Consider the following 20,798-nt stretch of genomic DNA (forward strand, 5'->3'; position numbering starts at 1 on the left):
TTTGAGCTTCTAAACGTTTCATTGAAGTCTCAATGAAATCTGTCTTTTTCTCATTTTTCTCCATCATATCATGATAAGCTATCATAAATGATTGAAGTGTTTCTTCTAAACTGGACTTTCTTTGTTCATTATATTAAAGAGTTTGTTCTTGATCTTGAAAGGAATGATTGTAGTTCCTTTGAAATTGAGAATATTGGTCTTAGTAACGAGGTTGATTTGGATTTCTCAATAATTGTGGTGAATTTTGGTTATTGTATTTCTAAGAAAAATTTGGATGGTTTCTCCAACCTGCGTTATATGTGTTGGAATAAGGGTCATTAATAGGATACATGGGTTGGTAAGAATTTATCAGATTTATTTGGTCATACATATTTCCTCTATAATTATCAAAAGATGAAAAAACATTAGCACCATAACCATAAATATCACAAATACCACATACCTTATTGCTTAGTGCGTTTTTTGTTGAAGCAAGCATCTTAACTTGCTTAGTCAATTCAACCAATTGCATGACCATCTCAATACTAGCTACTACTTTATTTACTCATACTCTTTTTATCCTCGCACTCTTTTATTAAAAATTGGCTCCTAACATCTCAAAGATGTTATAAACCACATCAGTTGTCCATTCTAACATAGCACTCTCAGCTGCATTATCAACTATACATTGATATTGTTGTGTTAACCCATCATAAAATTATTGGTTAGTCATTGGGAGTGGAAATCTATGGTGTGGACATTGTAATAAAAGTGATTTGAAGTGATCCCATGCTTCATGAAATGACTCAACATCCTTTTGATAAAAATTAAAAATTTCAGCTCTTAATTCTTTGGTCTTTTGATGTGAGTAAAACCTACTCATAAACTTTTGATAAACTTCATCCCAAGTTCTCAAAGAATTAGGAGGCAAGATCATTAACCAAGCCTTTGCTCTTTCTTTCATGAATAAATGAAACACCTCATTTTTAGTTGATCCTCATTAATTCAAGATAATAGGAAAGTATGAACTATAACATAAATTCTTTAATGAATGTTAATTCATCTTCATTAGGCAATACCATAAAATGAAGGAAGCATGCTAAAATAGATGTTCTTTAGTTCAGAACTCATAGATGCATCATCTAGAACTATGCATGAAGTAGTGTTACCAAACATAGGCCGTGCATAATCTTTCATAGCCATTCGCCTTTTAGCTTCTATTTCTCTTGGTGATATTGCCATGACTTTAACTTCTCCTTTTGATTCCTCTTCAATCTTTTGAGTTGATGAATCACTTGATTTAGTTTTCCTTATTCGCATACAAAACAAAAGAAAATTTTATATTTAAAAATTTAAAAATAAAATAAAAACACATAAAAAAATAAAAAAAAACAAACAAACATAAGATACTTTTGATAATCAATCAATATAATAAAATTTGGACATAGTTTCTCGGCAACGACGCCAAAACTTGATGTCTTTAAGTTAGTACTCGTAAGTGCATGCACCATTCCTATAGTAAGAGTAAGTTCACTATAAGGTCGATCTCTCAAGGAACTATGAGACCACTTATTATAAAAACTAATTATCAACACAAAACAATGTAAGTAAATTTAAATACTCTAAACCAGTATTTTTAGAGATTAATATTCATAAAGTAAATTAGATAAACTATAAAATAAATATGCAATAATATGATGTATGAAAACTATATGCTAAAAACAGTATTTAGCCCAGATATTTACTTAGTAATCTCTTTGTTTAACTTTAAGCCTAGATCTAATGAATGAGATGGTAATGTGCCTTTTTTCTTAATTACTTAAGCTAATGATGCAACTAAAGTTTCTTATACCTACATAGATTGAAGCAAAGTTGGCGTCTCTAACACATTCAACTTAAATATGTTCACAATAATTACTATTGCTAAATTAATATGATGGCTAACTAACAATAATAACTGAAACTATTAAAGATATGAAGTTAAATAAATCACTCATTAAATAAATAAATAACAAGGTCCATACAAAAGTAAAAAAACTAAAATAAACACTTATGAAAACTAGCCCAATATATTTAACCCACTGATCATGATATTAAATAGAAAAACATAAAACAATAAAGTAAAAGCTCTTTCTAGATCCAGAATTTTTTCAAGTAGGAAGATAATTGGTTTTCACTTTCCATTTCTTGAAAAGCTCCTTAGATCTTAAAAAGAGTAATGAAAACTAAATTAAAATATTTATGCAAGAATTGTAGAGAAAATAATGGTGGACAGATGCAGAGAGCAAATAGGAGAAAACTCTCCTCCCTCTTTAGAATTAGACTTGCAGAGATATATTATAGAGAAAAGTCATCCTGTAAATAAGTTTTCATAGAGATGCATACCCAATATAAATATATTTAATAGATAAGACTCTAACTATTCTTATTTTTACCAAATACTATCCCATAATAATTATTAATATAAATCTTAATAATTATACAAAATGACTAAAATGCTCCTCTTGGCCTTGTGATTTTCGGCCAGGCCTTCTATATCACAATCGATGGATCTTAATCTTGGTTTTGACAAGAACATGTCCAATTAAGCTCATTTTTGAGTATTTTTCTCTATATTTTTTTCTCTTAGCTAATATTATCTAAAAATAGATAATTAAGCTTAAATGAGGTATAAATACTTATTTTCACCATATTATATAGAAAACATATCATTAAAACTCTAAAATACCCTAAATATCTATATATAATTTGAACCTGTCAACACTCTTTAACAAATTTATTCAATTGTTTCAAAATTTTAAAATGAATACTTATACTTTCAATTTATTTTCAAAAACGCTTGTTGGTAACAATTTTTTAAATTTTACAATGAGAAAAATAACGTGGCAAGTCAATTACGTTTATTAACATAAAAATTACTGAGTTAATAAAAAATTTATTGCATTTGGATGTAAAATATATGAAAGAATGCACATATATGAGATTTATAATGGCCATATTATTATGTCTAGGATAAACTATTTTTGTTGATTCATAATTATTATTCTTTTGGTAAACACAATCGACTTCTTATATCATCTTTTTGATTGTAAAACTTCAAATATTGTCACCGAAAAATATTTTAAAAAATAAAATTAAAAGAATAAGTATTTGTTTTAAAATTTTGAAATAATTAAATGAAATTATTAAAAGTGTAAGTTCAGGATTTAATTTATTATTAAGTCTAAAAAATATTTAATCTTTTGGTTAATTTTTAAGAGCACTTGAAATGCACTTTTTTATATATGTCAAACTCTTTATTTTAAAGAAAATTTTCAATATATTTTTTTATATATGTTAAACTTTTTATTTTAAAAAGTCATAACATAAAATAATATTTCAATATATTATTTATTTTCTAAATATAAAGTGGAGGGTGATTTTGCTCTATAAAGAATCAAATTTTATTTTTTATTTTATATTTTAATAAATATACTATAAATTTTTATATGAATTATTAATTAATATTTATGATGCTCGTTAGTAAAAAATAATAATTATATAAAAATAAAAAATAAATATAAATATAAAAAAGTAATTAAATTTATATAAAATATTTTATTTTTTATATTTATATATTTTTAAAATATTATTTATTATTGAATTATATTTTTTAAAATAAAAAATACTACTAAAGATATTTTAATAGTTTAAGAAACAATAACCGTTGCTAAAAGACATTTCTAAAAAAGGCAAAAAAAATCAAGATATATTCAGTAAAAGCCTTTAACAGCTGTTGCTAAAAACATTACTAGAAGCGGCGAAAACAAAAGGAAAAAAAAAATAAAAAAGACGACTTGATGTGTAAAGGACTGATTTTGTAATTTATGTGTAAACAACTCTCAAACTCTAGTATTGTTTTCCGAGAATAATCTTTGAAATATTTATACCTTCTTTATAATTACTTAAAATTATATTATAATTGAATTTTAAAATGTTATAAATTTAGAATCCATTTCAAAAAATTAATTCTATAAATAATATATAATAAAAATAAAAAATTAATATTTCTTTAAATTTTTAACTTAGAAATAAATAATTCTAAATTTAACTATTATAACAAATATAATTTTATTTTGTATCTAAGAATTTAAAGAAGTTTAAATTTTAAAAATAATGAACATATCTATTATAATTATTATTTAAATTATTTTAAAAATAAATTTTAATTTTAATATACATATTAAAATTAAAATTAAAATTGTTATATTTTATATATTGAATTTTATATATTTTATTAAAAATTTAAAATTAATAATTATTATCTATTTTACTATTATGAGGATTTTACTAAAAAATCGTTAATACAATTATATTAATTTATTAATTTTAGTAAAATTAATATCTATTAAACTTTTAAATAAAAATTATAAATCTATAGTCACACTCAATTGGCAATTGATTCAGTGTGCCATGACACGGGTGTCATAAAAATATTATCTCTAATAATAGTTTAGTCAAATTAACATGTAATTAAAATTAAAATACGGATAAGTTCTATCTATGATAGAATTTATCTCTATAGTTTAAACTAAGTTTAAATTTTTTAATATTTTTATATGATTTTGTTAAAATACACAATTATTTAATTTTTATTATAAATTTATTTTAAAAAAGTCTAATCAATTTTTGTCAATTTACAACCCGTAGTCAAAATCCTACGGCCAAACCAAATTTCTTCTTTATTATTATTTTTATCTTACTAGTAGATATACAACTTATAAAGTTTTTATAATCGTTTTTTAAAACAAACTCTATAAAGTAGTATCTAATATTATATTGGATAATAATATAAGTAAATTTAAAAATTTATATAAAATCTAATATTACATTCATTTAATAAATAATAACTATATTTTAAAATTATTATATAATAAAATAGCACTAAATATTAATAGTTTAATTTTATATATGTCCTATTATTATTATGGTAATTTCTTTATTAGCTATTTTTGGGTTTACAAGATAAATAATTATTTAAATATTATCTATTATTATTCAAAAGCTTAGTATGTGTATAGATTCTTACGAGAAAAAATATAAATATATATATTTTTAATAAATTTAACTAAATCACTTATTATTTTTGTTGTCAATATAAAATTTTAAATAAATAATTCTTTCTATTAAAAGTCAAAATTTAGACCATTTATTTATACATTTAATTTCAAGATATTATACTAGTATGACATAAATATTAATTAGAATAAGATAAGAGAATATATATTATCTATTTTATTAAATTTAAAATTTTTAAATAATTTAATTCAATATTATTTTTTTAGGTCTTATTTAATTTAATTTTTACTAATAAGTTATGATTAAAGATTGATGATTAACTAATAATATAAATTTTTATAAAAAATATAATTTTTATTATATTACAACATATTAAATTTTAAAATGTAGTTTTGTTTAGTTGTGTCTATATATGAATAATATATTTTTAATTTTTTATAAAAAAATTGTATGCCTATAATAATTATGTTAACTCAGAGTTAAAAAATAAATATTTAAAAGATAAATATTTAAATTTGTATTAATAATAATATTAAAAATAAATATTTTTTAAAATTAATATTTTATATTAATTTATGAATATTCTAAAGGTCCATTATTAACAGGTTAATTGTTGTTTAAATAAATAAAATTTAATGATTAAAATTTAAAACAATAAATCTAATAGTTAAAATTAATTATGATATCGCCCAGCTCAGTCACTCTCTTGCCCTTTTTCCTATTTTGGAAAAAAGAAGTGTAATCGTGTAATTGATGTGTGAAGAAGAGTGATGTGAACAGAGCCAAAAGCTTGTCACACACGTCGCTTCTCAACGCCTAAAGAACTGACAACACTGCCTTGATATGTGCACCAAATCAGAACCGCCACCGCCGTGCGTGCTTAAAGAATATAGCTTTTTCTTCTTTTGGATGATTTTGGAAATTGGAAATAATTATGTCATTTCCAATCGTAACAGTGTATAAAATTCCGCATAGAAACATTACTTGCATTACCACCTTTGCCATTTCTTTCTTACACCTACTCATACCTTACGCTCGATACTCCGCCATGTCGTCAACGGGAACGCCAAGATCGGTGCCGCCGGTGGCCAAGAAAGTGGAGCATGTTATGGAATTGTTCGGCGATGTTAGAGTTGACCACCACTACTGGCTCAGAGACGACTCTCGCTCCAATCCTGATATACTTTCTCATCTCCATGAAGAAAATGCTTACGCCGAATCTTTTATGTCTGGTATATATAATATATATATATATTAATATATATAAAACTTCAATGCTCTCTCTGTTTCTATTTGGAATTGTGCTCGACACTAAAGTAAACATCGTGAAATCACCGGTTAGAATTAGTGATGGTGGGGGTGAGGATGAAATTGACTAGGGTTCAGATCGGTTCTTTTTTCTTTTTTCTCTTTCTAGAATAAGGATCGGTTCTTTTCTGTTCTTAAGATTTTTAAAATTTTAAATTAAACTGTTATTATTTCTATAGTATCTAAAAATTATCTTAGTAATTAAACTATTAAGTTTGATTTGATTTTGGGTTTTAGATGGGTTTTTGCTCGCCCTAAAATAGACCCTGTAGAGTAAAGTTAATAAACTTTGGGTTTGGATCCCATCATTGCCAAATGATTAGAGCTGAACATTGAATGTTGAAACTTAGCGTTTATTAATTTTTAAGATTTATATAATTTGACAACTAGGATTCTCTAACATCTTTCATGATTAAAAAATAACAAATTAGTAACTCCCTCATTATCTACAATATAGACCCGGCCTTCAGCTATCAGTTCATGGTTCGATTAGGTGAGGTTGAACTCCGAACCATCATCCTCTAAACTGTGAGCCAGCCCTCATAGAAAGTGCTGTTCCTGTTCGAACGGTTCTTGGGCGGGTTTACATTTATGATTCATTGCGGATTCCTACATGGTTTAGTCCCTGTTCAATCACAGTTCAAATTGTAAAAAATTAAAATTTTAATTTAAAAAATTATAATAATTAAATTTCAAATAAATTAAAATTCATTACATCTTTCAATTCATTTATTATATTTTTTTTTATAATAGCTATATGTTTTATGAAAGCCAAGAATCATAATTTACTTTATTTAGCTTTTTTAGGTGGGCCATAATTAAAATTTACGTTTATACAAGATATTAATATTTAAATTAACTTGATTAAAATTTAATACTTCTTGATAGTCATTTTTTTATATAAGTAAATCCAATTTAAAAATAAATTTAAATTCGTAAGCTTAAAAATTTAATTTTCAGTAAATTAATATTTTTGTTTCTTTAAGGATTGAACCAGCTCAGCTTGCTGTTCAGATTTAGGGCCGATTCAGGTGTAAAAGGCAGTTGAACCATAAGAGGGAGTAAATATGGTTTTTCAATCGAAACAGAAAATTCATTTCGAAAAATAGTAGAAACCAAAATAATCGAAAAAATTTAGTACCTAACTGTATGGAAACAAAAATATAATTTCTATTATAGTACGATACTGGTTGGTCGTAGAATCAATTTTATTATTAGTATGTATATGTTTTCCAATATATCATGAACTTTTTATTCTACACATATAATTTTCTTAACAAAAATAAACATGCACATATAATAAACATGCACATATAATAAACTAATCTATTAAACTAACCAACCTTTAGAATAAAATTTATTAAAATAATTTAACCTGCTTGTGTAATTTCTAGAAAGGCACTGAATAGCTGGCTTGTACTAAATTGAAAAAATTAGTTTGATATGGTATGATGCCATTTATATTTGGTATGGTTTTGGTCCCTTCTATTTTAAGAGGACCAAAGTTTGGTAAGGTATTGGTTTTTAGTGATAACCATACTAGACCATCCATGCTCAATCTTAAGGGGGAACCACCCCCTTCCTTTATGATTTTGGTCGGTTCATGAACTGGAACCATTGACAAGAGTCGGATCAGGTTTGACTGGTTTGTTCCTAGTCTGGTTTGTGGTTGGAACCAGCTCTTTGATCAGGTCTAATATATTCAAAATGTCTAGAATTAGCTTAATCCGTGACTTGTGAAAAATCTAAGTGCATTTTTATTGAGATGATATCCATTCTAGTTTGAAACTAAACCCATTTCAGGAACCAAACAATTTGAGGAGCAACTCTTTGCTGAAATAAAAGGGCGAATCAAAGAGGATGACATATCTGCACCCAGAAGAAAAGGACCTTACTACTATTATACAAGGACGTTGGAAGGGAAGGAGTATGTTCAGCATTGTCGACGCTATATTTCCAATAATGAGCTCCCATCTTCAGTTCATGATGTTATGCTAACTGGACCTAATGATCCTCCTGAGCATGTTATTTTGGATGAGAATGTTAAGGCTCAAGGGAAAGAATATTGCAGCATTGATGCTTTGAGGGTTAGTTTAGCTAGCTACTTGTCTCTAAGTTTTCTCATTTTTGTTCTTTTATTCTTGTTAAAAAATTTGAAAAGTCTTCAACCTTTTCTTCAGGTTAGTCCGAATCACAAACTGGTTGCATATGCAGAAGATACTAAAGGAGATGAAATATATACTGTGTATGTTATTGATGTGGAGACTGGAGCTCTCGTTGAGAACCCATTGACAGGTGTAACTTCGTATATTGAGTGGGCTGGGAATAATTTTTTGGTTTATATCACAATGGATGAGATACACCGGGCTGATAAGGTATTGCCATCCCTTTAAAGATTGTTATTTATTCCAAAATATTACTGTTTGGCACTATTGGCATGCTTATTGTAGGAATGGGCAAAACATTGGTTTTAACCTTCAGACATTGAAAATCCTGCTGGAATAATTGACTTTTTCTTTAAACTTTCTTTCAAAGCTCTACTCTTTAGAAAAAAAATCTCTTGATGGTAATTTTCTGGTTAGATGGGCATGAAGGTTCATTGGTTTGATTTCCTAGGTGTGGTTACACAAGTTGGGGGCAGATCAATCACATGATTCTTGCCTTTATCATGAAAAGGATGATAAATTTTGTCTGGGTCTTCAAGCTTCAGAGAGTGAAAAGTATTTGTTTGTTACATCTGACAGCCGAAATACAAGGTTTGTCTTGTATATCGACATTTCTAATCCTGAAGATGGTGCCAAGTTTGTGACACCTCGCATAGATGGCGTTGATATATCAGTCAGTCATCGTGGAAATCATTTCTTTATTCAAAGGAGAACTGATGAGCTTTTCAATTCAGAGTTACTAGCCTGTCTTGTGGATAACGTTTCTGCAACTACAGTTCTTATTCCCCACAGGGAAAGGTTACTTTTCCTTCCTTACAATGTTCAGTTTTTGCTTTTCATTTTTGACAGAAATAAAATTTCATGTTGAAACCAGGATGCACCAAATTGCATGACTGCATTATTTTGTTGATTGCTAATGTTCATTGCTATGTGGCTTTCTTGAACATAGCTTTCAAGGCACTTGCATACTGATTTCTGCATTTAACCATAGAAGAAATGTATTCAGTTGTAACTGGCTCTTGTATACCTACTAATTGTTGGATCTTATCCAGTACAAAAATTTGGGATGTACAACTCTTTGCCGACCATCTAGTTGTTTATGAGCGTGAAAATGGTCTGCCCAAAATAACAGCATATAACCTTCCAGCTGTTGATGAGCCGCATATAAGCCTTGAAGGTGGTCGGGCTGTTGATTTCATTGACCCTGTATACTCTGTGGACGCAGAGGAATCAGAATTTTCTTCCAGCATTATGAGGTTCTCATACAGCTCACTGAGGACTCCACACTCTGTGTATGACTATGATATGAACACAGGCATATGTGTCGTTAAGAAGACTCAAACTGTAAGTTATTTAATGTCACTGGTTGGTAGAATGTATTTGGTTTGCTTCATTTTCTCTCTAATGTCTTCTAATTAGAGATTTTCTAGTTTTGTAGCTATTTATGTGGTACTTGTTCTTTGATCATCACACTGATCCTGTTCACTGTTTTATTTAGGTCTTGAGAGGTTTTGATTCATCTAATTATATTACTGAAAGGAAATGGGCGACAGCTTCAGATGGCACCCAGATTCCTATGTCAATTGTTTTTAGGAAGGACCTTGTAAAACTTGATGGGTCTCATCCTCTGCTGCTCCATGGCTATGGTTCATATGAGGTAGTGTAAAGAACTTATGAAATAAATTCTTTTTCCTCTTGTCAAACATAATTGGTAATAGCAACGATCGTGTAGCAAAGATCGTGTTCTTTGTGTAGTAATTAACCATGAGTTTCTTTTTTGAAGACTTCATTTGAGACATGAGATTATGCATCACCACTTTGATAGCTGGCATTTTCTAATTTGGAAGTACAATCTTTTGCTCTGTCCATATCATCCCTGTTTTTCTTGCTTTTGTTATTATAATTTAGGAAATTATTAAGAAAGTTCTAAGTTTCATTTCACGTGTTTGTCCATTGTTTCTCTATTACAGTTGAATATGCTGTTGATAGTCGCATGCTCATTCCATTGATTGCCTTCTGAATCCTTTCTAATAAGAGATTTGGTAGCTCTCATAATTTAATTGTATGAGAAGGATAATAATTTCTATTATTTTGCCCATCTGTGACTTGGAAATTTAATTGTGCATGCATATTACTGCCTAGGTTGGCTTTTGTTCTTACATTCCAAAGTTCAGATTTTCTCATTTCTCAGGTGTATGTTAGAATGGAACTCCATTTTAATAGATTGTATATTATGCACAGATGAGCGTGGATCCAACATTCAGGTCATCAAGGCTTTCCTTATTGGATCGTGGATTTATCTATGCAACAGCTCATATTCGTGGAGGTGGTGAATTGGGGAGGCAGTGGTATGAGAATGGGAAGTTATTAAAGAAAAAAAATACTTTCACAGATTTTATTACTTGTGCAGAGTATTTAATAGAACATAAGTACTGTTCAAAGGAAAAATTATGCATTGAAGGTAGGAGTGCTGGGGGATTGCTTATTGGTGCTGTTCTTAATATGAGGCCTGATTTATTCAAGGCTGCTATCGCCGGAGTACCTTTTGTGGATGTTCTGACTACCATGCTTGATCCAAGTATCCCTCTTACTACTGAAGAGTGGGAGGTATTTATTTTTCATTGTAATGATTCTTAAGAATTTAACTACTGTTGAAAAAGGTCCACTTCCAATTGTGTGGTCTTATAAGAGGCTGGAGATATATTTTCTTTTAGCATTTTACATGAAGTGACTGGTTTCATACTTGCATGTCCTATTTGCGGTTTTCAAGATCTAGATTTCTACTATTATGTAAGGCAATGATCCCTTCTTTTTTAAAAAGTTGATTTTTGCAATGGTGCTAATATCTGTACTCTGATCCTGTTTCATATTAGATAATCCAGGTAGCAGATGATGGATCATTAGTGTCTCAGTTTCTTATTTTCTTGTATTATCTTATTGGCTTATGCTTCCATATCATGTTTGGCATTCTTCATTTCTTGCTGTAATAGTATAAAATGTTTCATGAACATATTGCTTATTTCCTGTAGCGCGGTTCTGATTGCAGAGGTTTGAACCGTTCTGGATCGATTGTCACCACTAAATAGTTTAAATATGTTGCATGGATAAAATTGCTACTTTCAGGTAGCAAATGGCCTGGTGTAGTTTGAGTCTGGGCTTCCTATTGCAGCTGATCCCTTTTTATTACTGCAGGAGTGGGGAGACCCTCGGAAGGAGGAATTCTATCACTACATCAAATCATATTCCCCTGTTGATAATGTAAGCACCACACAGTTCTGAATTGTTTACGTATATTCTTCACCAGCATTCCAATAGCAATGAAATATTCGAATCCTTTTTAATTCTGTTGGCATGATACAGTATAGCATATTTCTATGTTAGTATCAGTTTTGCTTCCTAATCATGCTGTGACGAAAAACCTTGTTCTGAACAGGTTAAGCCTCAAAATTATCCCAACATCCTCGTTACAACAGGATTACATGGTGAGTGTTTAATTAGCAAGTGCATTCAAGTTGTTCTTAGCAATTTCGTAGACAAGTGTGTGGTTCATTTTTCTAACATGGTGAATTAACATAGGATTTTACCTTGAAAACATCTAAAATTAATAGCAATTAATTCTGACTTGAATAATATGACATGTTTGAGGCTAGTTCTTTCAATGAACATACACTATGTGATGGTAGATTTAGAGATTTTTATCAATGGGGAAATATTTATGCATGTGTATAACATAAATATACAAACATACTATGCGCACACTAATGCAAGCAGGGGGAGGAAGAACTTCAATAACACTATTTTTCAAGAAAATATTATACTACAGACAAAAGTACACCATCATGATCTTCCAATTTTCAAGATTTCATTCAACCTTCCGAATAGGGTTCAGTAGCAGATATCCAAGTGTAACTCATACCTTACTTGAGAATCTGTCACAAGTGCTAATTTTGCTACCCATGTATGTTCCACATATGTGCTTAATAAAAAGATGAAAGAGTGACTTATAGCCATATGTTTCTATTCTGAATCATTCTTGCTTGATCAAATGCGAATTAACTTGAGTAGAAAGTTCTATTTTTGACGGACCTAAAACCAGTTGAAATTCTTGATTGATTTATCAATTTCTTAAAGGAACTTAATGGGATAAGAACCTTGAATTATATAACTTCTGAAAGTTGGTTTGCTGTATCGCCCTAATTCTAAGAGCTTATTTTATGGGTATGCATATGTTTTCAAGGCAGTTCTAAATTAATCAACGCAATTAACGGTTCATCTTATTGATTCTACTAAACAGTTTCATAGTTGGAATAGTGTTTTTTGAAGTTTGAATTTGTCTAAAAAAATTAATTCTACTAAGCAGTTTCATAGTTAGAATAGTGTTTTCTGAAGTTTGGAATTTGTCTAAAAAAAAAAGAAGGCACAACTACTTTGGTGTCTATAATTTCTTTTTCAACCTTGATAAATGGATTTGGGTAGAACTCATACCCAAAAGCTAGCTCAAAGGAAGAGGGTGTCCAATCCACTTATATATTTGTGGGATAAATACAACTTCTAACACCCTCCCTCACACTTAGTGTGATGTGCAGGCTGGGTCCAAACCCATCATCGCGAATAAAAGGCCAGCTCTGATATCATGATAAATGAGTTTGGGTAAAACTCATTTTCAAAAGCTAGCTCAAAGAAAAAGGTTACCCAATCCACTTATATATACTATAACAACTCAATAACCAAGCGATGTGGGATAAATATAACTTCTAATAACCCTCAATGGTAAGTCCAATCCCTGCCCCTTACTATGTTTATCAAATGTTACTTTGCTTTTGTAGATTGTAGCTTTTGAATGCCAGAGCAGACAAGGATACATGCACTTAGCCTCCTTAGAGTCTATTAACATTGGGACATCATGCACCAAACATCCGCCACATATTACAAGGCAAATACATAATTGAGAAGTCAAATTAGATTGCAACATCATATTTATTCACATCAGCAAACTATCGTATTGTTTATATCATGATATAGTTATTTCACATGCTCAAACTCTTTTGCTGCTTTGTTATCATGGTATGCTATCCAAGCAATGCTAACTGAGCATTTGATAGGCTATATAGTGGAGAAAGGGCATGGCTTCAAATGAAATTGGTCTGTGTAGGAATATTTTTACGTCTGGTACTTGATATCTTATCCTTTAGTCTAAAACTCGGTGTTATGCAGATCCGCGAGTTATGTATTCAGAACCTGCAAAATTTGTGGCTAAGCTAAGGAGTATGAAAACTGATGATAATGTGGTGCTGTTCAAATGTGAACTTTGTGCTGGACATTCTTCAAAGTCAGGAAGGTATGTTCTCTCTTCCATGTGTATGTGCGCGCTCGCGTGTATATAGATATGCATGTGTATATGTATATATATATATATATATATATATATATATGTACAAGGTCATTAATTCTCTGAGTTTTACTTCAGAGGTATTTCTCCCTCTCTTCCTCCTTGTATGTGTGAAAGTGGTGCAAATGCATGCGTGTGCGCTGCCCTTTAAGATAGGGTCTTGAAGCATTTGCATGTGTGGTTTTGTAGGATATAGAGTAAACAAAACTGAATATTACAATGTTCAAATCTGGGTTTATGGAACTTTTGATGTCTCAGGATAAAGCATAAAGGAGAGACTGTAATATAATGATTCTTTAGGGTGGTTGACATTACAGTTCTATACCTAGATTTACATTTGTCTTTTCATTGCTTTATTCCATGGAAGTATGAAATCATTTATAGATTTACCACACTAGAAAATTTTGTTCTGTAAAATGTGGTTACTTATGGCTTTCGCGCATTCGCGCACACATAATTCAGTGATAGAGGACTACTATTGTTTTGTTCTTGTAATGCATACACAATGTGTATACAGTTTACAATTATGCTTCTTATTTCCTTGAAACCATTAGTTGACATATCCGAGCTCCAAATGTTGGAGAGAAATTGCAAGTAATTTTCTGTTACCTGCAAAACATAAATTTGTGATAATAAATTCTTTCTAGGCTCTCATTTTTCGTCTTTTGTTAATAGGTTTGCTGAACCAATACATGCAAATTTGTCTTAAGTAGCTGGTTTCTTTCTTTTCTTTTTCTTTTAAATGTTGATATTTTTTTCTTCTTAATGCAAGGGAAATGAAATAAGATTCAAGTTGGCCACTTATTGCATAAACTCAATTTAGCCCTTTTTGATCTTTTGTGCCAATTTAACCCAAAACTTTGCTTTTTCGTTTAAATTACTCTAATTTGAAAGAGAGTGTAATTCAATCTCTGTAAGAAGAGAGTGAATTGATAAAAAAAATAAATAAATTATGCTCCTTTGGCTAATATTATCAAAAAATAAATTTAAATTATAAAATGGATTATAAGAATTACCAAATTAAAAAATTTAAATTATAAAATGGCTTTTAAGAATTACCAAATTATTTTCTTTTTCATTTCAAAAGTTTTTTTTTCTTTTAAACAATTTTTGAAGGGGAAGCAACTCCCACTCTTTCATCCAAGCGGCTATTTGAGCTAAAAAGTTCTTGGGCTAAAATGGCCTAAAAGGTTAAAGAAGAGCCAGATTGAGCTTCTGCAATAAGTTCTGGGGGCCAAATTGAACCTTATTTGATAAGAAAATAGTTCAAGTTTGGGGGCTCTATTATTAGTTTGGCTACAATGTTTTCAGCTTGTCCTTGATAATTGTTCTGATTCAATTGCTCTTCAGATGCTATTGGTATGGTATGGCCCTATACTGTGCACACAGAGGGTGAAATAGAACCTGATAGTTGTATGCCAAATATAGTTATGCACCAAATTAAGGATTACCTAAATAGAATTTGATTCAATTGACATTGAATTTTTCTTAGTGATATAATGAGTCTGCTCTGGGAAAATTGTAGAACATGAATCCATAATTCAAAATATAATGATGCCTGGTTTCATAGTTGCAGGTGAGATTCTGATACCTGCCTGATTAGTCCAATCAATGATCGAGTTCTTCAATTATATAAAAGATTCATCAGCATCCTTGCTGTTTAACCTTGTCACCTCTACTCATCCCCATTAACAAGATAGCGACTTTTTGCTGAGCTTAGGCATGTATTTTAAGGATAATGGTCGAAGGAAATATACAGAGCCTTTTACCATCTTTTTGTTTCAAGTCCTTCGGCTTTGAATATATAGCCTTATCAGCCTGTTACTGAAAACTAACAAGTTTCACTGCTGATCTGTCTGCGTCCATAGGGGTTTGCTAATTCATGGGATAGAATTGAGTGGAAATGGAACATATCAATTTGATGATTTTGGAGATATTATTCATTTATCTGTAGAGTTCTTATTTGCACAATTTGGCTAAATGTCTTCTATGTGGAAATTATTTGATGTTTAAACATTCAATAGAAGTTTAAATAGTGTTTTATGTTTTAAATTTCTATTGGAGTTTGCAAATAACTAGTGTATTCTGATATCATTCCATGTCTTTCCACAAATTCAATATGATTTTACTTAATCAAGCTCAAGGATATGGCTTCTCCTGCAGATTTGAGAAGCTTCAAGAAGACGCTTTCGAATACACTTTCTTGTTGAAGGTCCTAAATATGATCCCTGATCTCTGTCCTAGCCAGACCTGATCGAGACCTATGCCTGGGAGCCATGCAGATTTTGTATTCTCCCATCTTGTCAAACAATACATCAGCAGCAGTTATGATGTGGTGTTTCTGATATAGAACATTTGCTTTTGTGTGCATTCTGAGATATGAATAGCACATTCCAGAGGTATGATTTATATTCCCAGTAAAGAATATTGGAACCGGCCAGTTTTCTCTTTCAATAAATTAGTCGTCAGCTTGGATCTGAAGCTGACCCAAACTGAACCGCATATATGGTATGAGATTTTCTATTGTAATGCTTGCTTGCTCATATGGGAATTTGGTTTTTGAATGGGAAAAGTTTTTACCAAGGTGCTGGCATTATGCATATGCTTGCAAACTTATATAGAAACTATTGTTGTTTTGTTAAAAGATATTTAGCATATTGGCATTTGTTTCTGCATTTTACATGCATCAACATTGAACGTGGAGATATTCTTATTCCATTTGGCAAAATCCGCATCTGGGTCCCTGAACTTTTTGATTTTTGTTATTTAGTCCTTGATGTTTGATTGTGATAAACTAAGTCTTTGGATTATTATCTTATCATTTTATGGTTTTTTTTTTTTTTTTTCTAAACGTTCAAACCAGTTAATTCATTTCGGCAGAAGGATAAAAAGTCCTTAATAAACGAAAATAATTTTAGAACACATAAGATTATAAGGACTCGATGTCAACAAACGGAGAATAGTTGTAGAGCATTTATTGATCTTCAGCGGTCATGCACTTCTATATTATACCTGCATTTTTTTTTATTTATATGTATTAAGTTTCTATATTTTTGTTAGGTCTCTTGTAATGGCAAGTCAATGTAAATGAATTTTTTTTTTTGAGTTTTTTATATTAAATTTCTTCTATACATTTGCCCTTATGTTTTTCTTTTTTATATTAAATTTTTATATTTTTATTTTTGGGTTTTTTTTTCAAAATTTTATATAGTTTATTTTTAATATATTAGTAATAACTAAAAAAATTAATTATTAAGATTATAAGAAGAAATTTGTTGTTTCTGTGGGAGTTTAGATTTTTGAAAATTTAACTATCTGAAAGTTCATTATTTTCTTAGATGAGTCTTCATATTAGGAATCACATAAAAAAGATTTCATTTTATTAGGGGTCTCGTAAAAATTTCCGTTGATGTTATAAAATTTACTAATATGATTTTGGCTTTTAATTATTAAACTATATCTACAAAAAAAATTAAATATTTATGTAAAAAATCACAATTAAAATAGACTTAAAGAACTAATATTCAAAAAAAGTAATATTTTATTATTAAAATAACAATGTTAATAATGAAGTACTGAAATAGCATTTAATAGCACATGGTTTGCATAGAAAGAATAATCTTTTGTCGTATCCGCGGAGGTTCATAGAAGAGGAGGCTTGTGTCATAGGCCTTTGTCCGGTGGATAAGAAAAGATCGCTTAGGTTCTTTTTCTTGTCTTGTGGAAGAGTCTCTATTTCACTGTCTTCTACTACCCGGATTGCAAATATGAACAACTTATCCTACAACTACCACTAAGACTAGGGCTATTAAAGTGGGATTTTGCAAATTGTTACCATCGTTAGCTTTTGGAATATGAGAATTCCCCAACCTAATTGTGTTACTAGAGCTGGAACAGGATTTCAGGGATCTTGCTCATAATTCACAAGCTTATTAATAGCAATTTTATTATAATCATTAGTTCAACTCGTACTATAAATCAAGCATTCATTTTATTGTTTTTGGTAGTTTGCTATTTTAGTCAAATTTTGTAAAAATTGTCAATATAGCTATGATTTGGCTGATCGCAAGTCAAATTTGAGCAACATTAATAGTAATGTTAATGCAGTTAGGAAATAAGAATATAAAATTAAACAACGTGTATAAATAATGTGGCATTAAGATCTATTAATTTAGATTTTTTATTTCCTAATAAGTATTTATGTCACTATTTGCGTTGCTAATTTTGACAAATAATTTAATTAGGCTAAAATTATAGTGATCTGTCTAAATCGTGGTTAAATTGATAATTTTTAAAAAGTTTATCGAAATAGTAGAACTTTTATAAATGTGGGTTGTTTAGGTTGTTAGACTTTTATGGAATGTGTTCATCTCTATCTCTATATCTAGATTGTTTTTCAACACTCAACGTTCCACGTACTAATGAGCTATTTGTGGTACCTACAAGTCTTTAATAATAACATATTTTTATATAAAAGTATGATTAATGAAATAGAAGTTTATAAACTAATGAATAGATAAATAAGAAAATGGGAAAAGTACAAAAGAAATAATTCTATGATTTAAATTTTTGACATAAGAGGTCTTTTGATTTTTTGATGACAGGTTAGTACATGATAACTATATTCTTAGCAATTCATTAATACCGTTAATAGTTTTAGAAATTGAATCTCATACAAAGTTCAATGGCTACAAAATTAATTTCGTCAGATAGATGATGAAATATAGAGTTTTTTAATCTTATCAAATCATTCAAAACTCATCGGAATTGACTAGAATTAAAAAAATAATAATAAACTATAAGAATTTTTTTTTTGATTTTCCTATCCAAATTCTATGAAAATAGACATGGTTAGTTGTGGATGTTAGTTGTGGATGAAAGCTAAATTGATAAAGAATGAATGGTGGTGGAATCACAACCAATTAACACTAAATGAATGAACTATAATTATTTAATTAATGGTGTTAGTGAATTTAAATGTAAATTGTTAACGTTTTAATTCTTAGGTGCTAAAAATGCCACTGAGAAAATCACAAGACCTCTTATGTCAAAAGGATAAACCACAGGATTAAATTTTATATCTTATGCTAAAAAAATTTATATGTAGCTTAAAATAAAAGTGCCTAAGCTTGGTTATGGTTTGTGAACCAGTTTTGGTAAAGAACTGTCGTTCACGATTGCACGGCACATGAAACCAGGTCTCAGTTGTTCCCTAAATAGTTTTAGGCATCAATCGGTTCAGTATTGACCAGTACTAGTTTTGGTACACTTTTTCAATTCCGGACATGTTTCGGTGTTGATAAGGAAACGATAATGATTAAAAAATATAAGTAATATTATAGAAATTGAAATATAAAAATAATAAATAATAAAATAAACAATAAAGTATCAAATTATTTTATTAGGGTCCTGTTTTTTTTATGATAAAGGTGACACAAAAGTAAATTAGTAGAAAATTTAGTTAGGATCGTTGTATTAATTAGATATTATTTGTTATATTTTACTTTTTAGTCATTTCATTTTTATTTATTTTTATTTTTATATATACTTATTTTATCTTTTATTTTTTAAAATTTACAGACTGTAAGACTTAACACGATATTAAAGTTAACATGTTACAAGATTCGTTTTAAGCTGTATCATAAATGGATAATCCGTTTACTGATACGAATCTGCTAAGACTCAATTTTAATCCGTATTTTTTTCATATTTGACGAATCGGGTTCACGTGTCAATAATCCATTTTAATACCCTTATTGAATATAAAACCGATTACACTAAAAATAATTATTTTTAATTTTAAACTGTGTGCCAAGATATAAAACTAATCATCCGCACTTATATTTTGGGATGTAGTAAATCACTTTCTTTAAAATATGTTTAATTTAAATGTAATTGACTATGAGTCACTGCATTGGCCCCCTATGGCTGTTCTTTCTTCATCTCTAGTTTTTTTGGTGGTTGTCTTATACGTATTTGCATTTGTTTGACAACACTCATTATGCTAATTGTTGAAGTAAAAGCAGCACGGGAAGCAACTTTCATTTTTTTTGTCCCCTCCAATCCCTTTGTAATAGAAAGAGGGGTATTTAATTAAGAGAATTAAAGAAAAAAGTTAGAATATATTCAATAATAATTTAAGGAGTATGTTTATTTATAAAAAATTATATTAGTTTTTTAGAAAAATTTGAAAAAAAAAAGACATTGTTTTTACTTATGCTATTTTTCTAAAATAAAAATAGAAAATAATTCTTGCATTTTTTAAAAATTTTAATTAATTTTTAGAAAAATTTTGAAAAATAAGTTTGGCATGTTTTTTATATTTTTTTTATATAATAAGTCACTTGTTTTCGAATAAAAACAAAAAAATTTCACTTTACTCATCTATAATCCAACCTTTTATACTTAAAATATTATCCAAATAGAAAATATAATTCTTTTATAAAGTAAATATGTTTTCCAAGTTTTACAATTTTCTATGAAAATAATTTTTTTTTATTTTTCTTAAAATTAGAAAATAAAAATGAAAAGATTCTTTATAAATAAATATGCCCCGAAAGACTCTATATAGGGGGTATTCAATACTGACTTTTAATAACTTTAAAAATGTCTATCGAAATTAGGAGGCCTTCAATTACAGTTTTTGTAAAGTCTATAAAAATTAGTTACTATTCAAAAAGTCATTGATTTTTATGAATAGAGGTTCAAGAATCTTTTTCACATCTCTTCAAGATTTCAATAGACTTTTTTTTTTTTAAAACTCATATTTTTCTTCTCAGATTTTTCTACATTATCGTCTTTATTTCTTTTCACTATATTCTTCGTCTTAAAAAGAAGAGGTTGGATAAAATTGAAGAGCTAAATTCTTTTTTTTATTAATAATGTTATTTTATATTCAT

General features: G+C 28.9%; 1 protein-coding gene and 1 non-coding gene across 7 annotated transcripts; both read left to right on the forward strand.

Annotated features, from left to right (window-relative positions):
* The first annotated feature begins 722 nt into the window (after positions 1-722).
* On the forward strand, positions 723-830 carry LOC112536892. Its single transcript, XR_003080811.2, has one exon. It is a non-coding gene; the product is annotated as a small nucleolar RNA R71 (small nucleolar RNA).
* Positions 831-5,892: 5,062 nt separating this feature from the next.
* Positions 5,893-16,482, forward strand: LOC8270668 (protease 2). 6 transcript variants are annotated; one of them, XR_007215041.1, is made up of 12 exons: positions 5,896-6,269; positions 8,149-8,432; positions 8,526-8,720; positions 8,962-9,308; positions 9,563-9,854; positions 10,009-10,167; positions 10,752-11,117; positions 11,703-11,768; positions 11,944-11,992; positions 13,097-13,280; positions 13,613-13,652; positions 13,725-13,779. XR_007215041.1 is itself a non-coding variant. In XM_048371717.1 (11 exons), the coding sequence occupies exons 1-10, from the start codon at positions 5,972-5,974 to the stop codon at positions 13,645-13,647; spliced, it is 2,091 nt and encodes a 696-aa protein (XP_048227674.1). In that variant the 5' UTR covers positions 5,896-5,971; the 3' UTR covers positions 13,648-13,652; positions 13,725-13,779. The 6 variants fall into 6 exon arrangements, 2 of the variants coding, with proteins under 2 accessions (XP_048227674.1, XP_015583285.2); XR_007215043.1 differs by lacking the exons at positions 13,097-13,280; positions 13,613-13,652 and adding an exon at positions 11,540-11,633 and having other exon boundaries at positions 5,893-6,269; XR_007215040.1 differs by lacking the exon at positions 13,613-13,652.
* The last annotated feature ends 4,316 nt before the right edge of the window (positions 16,483-20,798 follow it).

This window comes from Ricinus communis, chromosome 3, assembly GCF_019578655.1.
Source record: "Ricinus communis isolate WT05 ecotype wild-type chromosome 3, ASM1957865v1, whole genome shotgun sequence".
NCBI lineage: Eukaryota > Viridiplantae > Streptophyta > Magnoliopsida > Malpighiales > Euphorbiaceae > Ricinus > Ricinus communis.